The following is an 8,505-nucleotide window of genomic DNA, read 5'->3' on the forward strand; positions in this document are numbered from 1 at the left end:
ATAGTTATCAGTACTAAATTGTATTCTTGAAATTTGCTGAAAGCGGACCGTAAATGTTCTCCCTATACACACATGAACGCGCGCACACACACACACACACACACAGGTAACAGTGTGAGGTGATGGAAGAGTTAACTACCTTATTGTGGAAATCACTTCACTATAGAGAGAGAGGCAGTCATCATGCTGTACATTATAAATTTACATAATATTATTTGCCAATTTATGTCAGTAAAACTAAGGAAAGAAGTCCCCAAGATCACACACGTACACACGCAGGAATGATAAAAATAACAATAATAAAATGACACAGTAGTCCTCTCATGAGGAACTGATGAGAAATTATGAAAAACAAATGACAAGTATTTAGAATTTCAAAATCTTGAGGGCCCCAAGCTTTGTGAGTACAAGCCAAGATTGGAAACAAACACCTGAAGCGTTTTTCAGTCATTAATACTTTATTATATTAATACTTGATATATTACTTTTTCTCCTAAAATTTTATATAATATCATAAATAGATGGACAATTTCCTTACAAATAGGAGCGTGAAGCCAGCCTCTCTATGTAGCAAATCTTAATAAACATGTGTGCTAGATCCTTACCCCATCCCTCCCATGCCACCGCGCCCCGCACAGCCCCTCCCACACGCTCATATCGTGGTTACGTTTTCTGCATTTTCATCCCCACAGAACAGAATTTACCAACAGAATTCCCCGGGGAACCGCACGGAGTCACAGTGAGGGCAGGGCTAGGATGCACAAACAAGCATCCTTCCTTCTCCTGCATCCGTTTGCAAGGGTCTGGGACCGCAGAACAGCTCAGGACCCGATTCTGATTCAGAAGCGCCCCCAAAAGTTGACACTATATGTAAGACGGAGCTTTGAGAACTCCGCGCAGGTCTTATCTAGAGGCTGATGAAGTGGAGAGGATTGGGACCACAGAGGACTTGCTGCAGAGCGCTGGGTAAGGACTAGCATTTCAGGGCTGCTTCAGCCGGCGGCCGTTCAGGCGCTCAGAGAGCGCACGATGGGGGTGACGCAGGTGCAGCCCACCGTCACCAGCACTTTCTCCAGCCGGAAGGAGCGAGAGCAGCCCCGGGGCTCCCTCCGCAGGACCAGGAACTCCTGCTGGATGGGAACTGAATTCAGGGAGCTGTCTTCCTGCCCCTCGGCATTGACGCAGCCCGAGTACCGGCACTGGGCCTCCGCAATCTCCGAGGGGAACCGGTGGGGGTCCTGCGTGATGCTGCGGGGAGGGGAGCGGACAAAAGCAGATGGTGAGCCGAGGGAGAAGGAAATGCGCGAATGTGAGCGCCCCGCGGTGCTGGGCGCTCACCTGCAGGGAGGCATTTCCGAAAGAGCAGTCCAGGACTGCAGCCAGATGACCTGGATCCATCCACCACCCGCTGGCAGGTGATTAACTGCCTAAGCCTGTTTCCTCCACTCTAAAATGGGAATTCTCACAGGTCTGTTTCTTCGGACTTTGGAGGATACTCAATGATACAAATGCACGTGAAACGCTCTGTCCTGGCATCCAATAAATGTCAGACCTTTTATTTTTCATTACACTGTTGTCATTATGATAATTATTACTCATCCTTTGCCTAGATATATGGATCACTCGTAAATGTAAATATCTAATATGAAATCTACAAAGCCTGCTGCTTGGAAAGAAAACCGAAGCCCCAGACATCTGTGAATCCAGCACATTCTCTCAGTTTCTCCCTTCAGAGTCCCCCCTCTGCTAGGCTCAAAGGCAGTAAAGTCATGCCAGCCAATTTGCCACTACACCCACTCCCTTCCTGTAGGAAGCCATGCAGGCAGCCCCTAAAGCGCTTCTAATTGTCCCTGGAATCTGTTTTCATACATCTATTTGGAGCGTATAGATGGGTGCTTGGTAGTCTCAGGTCTGACCCATCAGACAGTACCATGGGAGGGTACCCTGCACACCCCATCCCCGTCTTGCTTTCCCTTTCCCAAACTGTCCTTTCTTGTCCATCCCCATTCCTTGAAGACTGATGTCTAATCTGAGTGAATCACTCCATACTGACATTTCTGGTTTCCACTTCTCCCCATGCAGGGATCATTATGTGGGCTGCTTTAAAGAGCCCTCTCTTCCAACCCAGAAAGTTTGTCAATTCCAGCATAGGGCTTTATGAGGCAGGAAAAGGCAGGGTGCCGATGAGAAGTTGGAAAGAAAAGAGCAGGACCTCTGACCACCTAGGAGGACCTAGCCCCACAACAGCAGGAACAAATGTCAGCTCCTGAGCAAAGTGGGATTTCTGTTTTTAAGAGTAAATATTAGGGCTTTTACCTTTTTTCTATATTTTCTAAATTTTCTACATAAGAATAAATTAACATATTTTTCAAAAGAATGTGAATATCAGTCTCATTTACACTTACTTGTAGTCCCAGGGGGAGATGGAGCGGTTCTGGAAATTTGAGATGGAGATACCCCGGTTTTGCCTGAGGATGCGGATGTCAACCCTCACACTGTTATCCTCCAGAGGAGGGCACAGGGCGGCATCCCCTGCTTTGGGGTTTTTCCAAGCTGCGACCTCCCTCAGGAAGGTGAGCCCCAACATCACCAGGAGCAGGGACTTGACCTAGAAAATAGAGAAGGTTGAGTTGGTTAGGGACTCAGGTGTCATTTGCTGGCAAGGGGCACCCCATGCTTTATCTGAACTCAGGGTCCCCAGTGTTTTATGGGCCCACAGCTTCTTTCTGAACGTCAGGTCCTCACCTGAAAATGGGAACAGTCACACATGAAGATACCAGCGTGCCAAACTGAGTAGTAAACTCATTATCCTGGTGATTGAGCCTCCCACAGTCTGAGAGCTCTTCAACAGTTGAACAGAAAAGTATCAGGATCTGGGACTGGGTTTAAATCTCGACCTGGCCTCATTACTGAACCTCTGGTTTCTCTTCTTTCCAACTGGATTATAACAATTGCTTTATGATAATGTTAATAAGATTAAATGTAATATTCTATATAAACCACTTATAAATTTATCTAATAAAGGATTAATAAATGATAGTTGGGTTTTTTTTAAGATTTTATTTATTTATTTGACACACAGTGAGAGAAATCACAAGTAGGCAGAGAGGCAGGCAGAAAGAGAGGAGGAAGCAGAGTCTCCACTGAGCAAAGAACCCAATGTGGGACTCGATCCCAGAACCCTGGGATCATGACCTGAGCTGAAGGCAGAGGCTTAACCCACTGAGCCACCCAGGTGCCTGATAGTTCTTGTTTTTATTTACAAACTAATATTTCATGAATTCTCCACAAAATCCTTCCTCTCAGCCATCCCTCCACCTAGAATACACAGTCCCACCTCTACCTATCCAAATCCTACCCTCCCATCAAGGCCTCACCCTAAGGTGGTCTTCTCTAGGAACTGTCTCTCTAAAGTCATTCATTTAGAAATATGTTCATTTTCCTTAAATCATAAAGTACTTGCCATTTAGCATTGAATGCCACAGCATTCAAGTACCATGTCTTTATTGTCTGGAAATGTACTACTTTTGTCAAGGTCAGACAGGCACCCATTGGATTATAAGTTCCTGCAGGAGAACATACCACAAATACTTTCTGGATGAATGGAAGAGCAGGTGAGTGAATGAATGAACAAAGCAATACAGTTAAATTCAAAACATTAAGAAAAACACTGCACAAAACCAACTGCAGCCAAGTTCCGATTATCTACACTCCCTGAAAGAAGCAGGGCCATTAATGATGCAAAACAACAGAGAATATGGAAACTACTTGTCTTTAGCTCTAAAACATATATTCTTTATACTTACATTGAAATATCGGTCTTTTGGTGTTACAGGAATGCACAAGGAAAGAAAGTGCTCTGTGAAGAACTAGCTAAAAGAAGAGCTACAAATCTCTCCAGCTCCCCTTTGTTGCAACCACGTTCTGCTCACCCCACCATCACCACCCACACTTACTGAGGATGGACAAAGACCATCACCATCTCTCAAAATAATGCAGAAGAGGGGCACCTGGGTGTCTCAGAGAGTTAAGCCGCTGCCTTCGGCTCGGGTCATGATCTCGGGGTCCCAGGATCGAGTCCCGCATCGGGCTCTCTACTCAGCAGGGAGCCTGCTTCCTCCTCTCTCTCTCTCTGCCTGCCTCTCTGCCTACTTGTGATCTCTCTCTGTCAAATAAATAAATAAAATCTTTAAAAAATAATAATAATGTAGAATAAATAAGAGCTGAAGTTGAGTTGCTTTCATTCTCCAGGTTCAGTGTTATTCAGGCTCACACACCTTCCACAGATTAAGGTGGGAGGGGTGATTAGACATCTCTGTTTAAAGGACCTCCTTTTTATATTTTGCAGGTGTTAGAGGTAAAAAATGACAAGAGTATGCAGAAAGGTCACGGTGTCAATTTCCTGTACGAAGGTAGCTGATACTAAAAAGAAGTTGAAAGCAAGATCGACTCTGATAAGCCTGAAGTAAGCTGATTTGCCTTCAGATAATGGGCACTTATCTATTTTCATCTGCTACAATCACTCATTCACTCAACTCTTTCTTGACTCTGTATGTGGTAACTCAGGACACATGCTCTAAAGTCAGATGTCCATGGGGTACCTGGGTGGCTCAGTAGGTTAGGCCTCTGCCTTTGGCTCAGGTCATGATCTCAGGGACCTGGGATCAAGCCCCACATCTGGCTCTCTGCTCAGCGGGGAGCCTGCTTCCCTCCCTCTCTGCCTGCCTCTCTGCCTACTTGTGGTTTCTCTCTGTCAAATAAGTAAATAAAATCTTTAAAAAAATTTTTTTAAATAAAAAAAATGAATAAAGTCAGATGTCCTGAGTCCGTAACTCAGTCAGGACTCTGACTAGCTGAGATTCAATTTTCTCCACCAGAAAATGTAAAGATTAAATGATATCATCCACATAAGGGAGGAAAAGCACTGCCAGCATGTGTAAGGATTCAGCACGGAGGGCTAGTAGGTCGACCTTGTCTGATGATGTACAATGGACAGGAAAGATGTGGAATTTGCTCTCATGCATCTTCTGTTAGGACAAAGCGCTAAGAAATAAATTCAAAAAGTTTAAAGATACCTACTTAGACCAGAGGGTTCTTAGCTTCCCAAGCCTTCCAATCACTTCCTTTGATTTCTTAAGGAAATTCCTTCTGTGTGTTTCCTCTTTCCTCTTCAGTATCAAATGCACTGAGTCACTTCTAGCTTTCATTATCAAAGCTTTAAAGTCACTGTATCTTTAGGTGATATGATTCAGCAATCATTTCCATATGTCTAACAAATCACTATATTTTCTTATGTTCTTAGAGTGTGTTAGAACACACCTTCACATCTTTGAATACTGGATTCTCACAACTCTCTCACCAGGTAGGTAGAGCTAGCATTAATTATCCCAATGAGACCAGTGAGAGTCATGCCTGGTAAGCAACAAACAGCTTGGTTGGGTTCACTAGCCTGTTGGTACCAGTTGGGGGACTCAAACCTAGGTGTCAGTACGGTTGCTATTGAAGTCCATTATTATTATCAAGATAGAGCCACTCATGGTGTTTAATCCTAGCTTTATCCCTCAGGAGGAGCCACGCATTGTAAGCAATGTGGCAGCTGTGACATAATTGCATAAATGTTGGAGGTCACAGAGCTCTTTATCAGGAAGTCAGATGATGCCTGCAAATCACTCTAGTTTTCTCCACAAAGCTTTTGATCCGAAACTGTAGATTTTAGTGGTTATGCGCCAGAGGCTTTGATATGGCTCTTGCTGATTCTTAAGAATGACATACACAGCACTTCTTCTCTGAAAGGTTCAGAGCATCTTATAGATATGAATTCCTATAGGTCACCTATGAGGCAGATAAATAGGTATCACTCCTAATCTGTACAACAGGAAACAGAGGCAAGAGAACACACCAGTGAAGGTGGGCATTATCAGGACATTAACAGCCCGACTCTACTGCAAGCTCCCGTGAGACCATCTGAGTATTTGTCTCCTGAACTTCTCTGTCCTGTGTGCTGACCCCTGGGTAGGAATGAGCTGCAGAGCCTGGCCAGTTTCTAGGCCTGTAGGAATTTGCCTCAACTACTTATTGAATATGTCCAACCAGCGTGCACCTCTCACCGTCTAATCCTATTCTAATGCCCTTGCACGGTCATGTTTCTTGCAGATGGCCCAACAGAGTACCTCAAACAAACCAGAAACAGAAATGGCTTTGGTTAAGCCATTAAAAAAGCTATCCTACAGATTCTTTTAGACACAATGGCTTCAAATTCAGGAATCTTGTCTCTGAACCATTCAAAGAGAAGCATACTGTACTGGATGTTGGTAAACCTAGATTCACATCCCAGTTCTTACGGACAGTACCCAGTGATGTTAAATCCCTTGGTCTAATTGAGCTGTTTGTCATCTGTATGATGGAGAACGTAGTCCCAATCTACTTCCCTCGGTTGGCAAGAGTTTCAGAAAAAAAAATAATAATATTATTAATAGTAATATTTAATACATTGCATGCTTTCTCTATCCTTGTTGGTTAATATATTAAAATGAACAATTTAAGTAAAAACTAAGCCAGTTCAGAGTACATATTAGATTTAGTCATTTTCAATGATATCAATTAATCTCCCAAGAAAACCTCTGAGGGAAATGCCATTATTATTCCCCTATATAGTTAAGGGAATGATTGTGCACAGAGCAGCTAAGTAATTTATCCCAAATCCCACATTACTAAGTAGAGGGGCCAGGTTTGTCTGACCAAAGCCTGTGTTTCCTAACTATTGCACTTTGCTGCATTTCTGATATTCTCTACAATACATAAATATAACATAGTGCTAACATCACCATATGCCATGACCTTTTATGAAATCCACACTCTTTTAAGTTATAGGACTTGTAAATGGAGGGGAAAAAAAGAGGACTATTTAAGCCCAAAATATGGCATATAATTTCTCAAGCCCTGTTTTCAAGGCTCCTCTACATTATATTCTTCCCAGTCTTTACCTGACTAATGCCGGGCGAGATTCTAAACCCAGGAGAAGTAGATTTCCATCATACTAACATCTCTATCTCCTCCTCCATGAGGAATGAAACAATGCAAAATTCATCAGCTCTCTGAGACATAACAACTTTCCCTCCTCTGGGAGCTCTCCAAAGTTCAGTACTGAGGGGTTTCACTTCCTTCATCCTGGGCATTCTGTCTCCTTGTAGTCTTAAGGGAATCACTAAAGCTTTTGGAACTGCACTTTCCTCGGCAAAAATACATATGTACTATCCTAAAAGGCTGGAAGTCCCCGTGATGAGCTAAAAGTTTCAGACCAATCTAAGTCTATCATGGTGGCCGCAGGGGAGACCATGTCCAACTGTCTCTGCCACACCGGACATGAGTGAGTTACCAACTACCCATGCAAAAGCCACCCTAAGAAGACCTATGTTTTGCACCTCATTATGACTTCTAGGTATTTGTTCTTTTTCTCCACCAGACAGGGGTCAAAATTAAAGTCAGTTCTGCCCTTAAGAAATGTCCCCAATAAAGACACCAATCAGGCCTAATTCCCGAGGAATCTGCTCTCCTGAAACCTAGGGATGACAGCTGCAAAAGAAAGAATTATTTTTACTCACCATGGCCATGTTGCGCAGGAAGGTCATCACCGTTTTGCTCTGGTTGCCTGGTTTGTGTAGTAAATTCTTCCTGTGTGTGTGTCACCCTGTATATGCCTGTGCTGTGTCAATGAGAGTACCTGTCGGTTTTATACCAATCACTGTCCTTATTTCGATTGACCTCCTTACTGTCTTAGTTGTGGTTACCCCAGAGTTACTGACGAATGTAGGTTTTTTTTCTATTCCACTTCCTGAAGGGGAATCAGAGAGGGACCCTAAAAGGGGATGACGGAAAAAGGACCAAATCTTCCTTTTCTTCCACCCCCCCCTTGTCCTCAAATTACAGCAAAATTCTTAACTTACTACAGAGATGAACCAAATTACAAATTGCTGCCATGATCTTTTATGTTCTTCCCCAAATGGCTAACGACTCTTGTCACGCACCATATGTTCTACTTTCCAGTCATGCGGTATGAACCACAATTTAAGAGGGAGATATGTCATCCTTAGAGGGTCCTTGGTATTAAATGAGAGGACTATCTTTAGCTCTATTTTATAAATGGGAAAACAAAACCAAAGAAATTAATGACATCAGTAAGAGATTCAGAATTATATCCTCAGGTAGCTTCATAGATTCCCTGAACAAATTCTATTTTAATCCCATGCTTAAAATCCTACTTATGCTTAATAAGTAATAATTTTCATAAAACATATAATTGACCATTGTCTTGGCCATGCTGACTGAGGATTTTTTTTTTTTTATCAGAAATGAATTAGCAAGTAGAGCCTTTGAATGCTCTAACATAATTTTTAATGACCTACAGAAAGTTAATTTTTCTCTGTTCCATTTAAGTCAACAAAGTTTTATTAAGTATATACTATATGTCTGGTAACGTATTTTAGGGATACACAGATACTTCTAAAT

The 8,505-nt window shown here is 42.8% G+C and overlaps 1 protein-coding gene across 1 annotated transcript; it reads right to left on the reverse strand.

Moving 5' to 3' along the window:
• Positions 1 to 439: 439 nt before the first annotated feature.
• IL17F (interleukin 17F) lies at positions 440 to 7,746 on the reverse strand. Its single transcript, XM_059176382.1, has 3 exons — positions 7,602 to 7,746; positions 2,406 to 2,608; positions 440 to 1,248 (listed from the first exon to the last, which is right to left on the reverse strand). Exons 1-3 carry the CDS (start codon positions 7,626 to 7,628, stop codon positions 1,008 to 1,010), a joined length of 471 nt encoding a protein of 156 aa, XP_059032365.1. The 5' UTR covers positions 7,629 to 7,746; the 3' UTR covers positions 440 to 1,007.
• Between the last annotated feature and the right edge of the window lie 759 nt (positions 7,747 to 8,505).

This window comes from Mustela lutreola, chromosome 6 (assembly GCF_030435805.1).
Source record: "Mustela lutreola isolate mMusLut2 chromosome 6, mMusLut2.pri, whole genome shotgun sequence".
In the NCBI taxonomy this organism is placed as follows: Eukaryota; Metazoa; Chordata; class Mammalia; order Carnivora; family Mustelidae; genus Mustela; species Mustela lutreola.

Bases quoted from the DNA above. Each gene is read 5' to 3' on its own strand.
- IL17F (XM_059176382.1), bottom strand. From the start codon at position 7,628: ATGACCTTCCTGCGCAACATGGCCATG. The intron at 2,609-7,601 runs GTGAGTAAAAAT...TCTATTTTCTAG, and splicing joins TCCTGCGCAACATGGCCATG to GTCAAGTCCCTGCTCCTGGT. The intron at 1,249-2,405 runs GTAAGTGTAAAT...CCCTCCCCGCAG, and splicing joins ATCTCCCCCTGGGACTACAA to CATCACGCAGGACCCCCACC.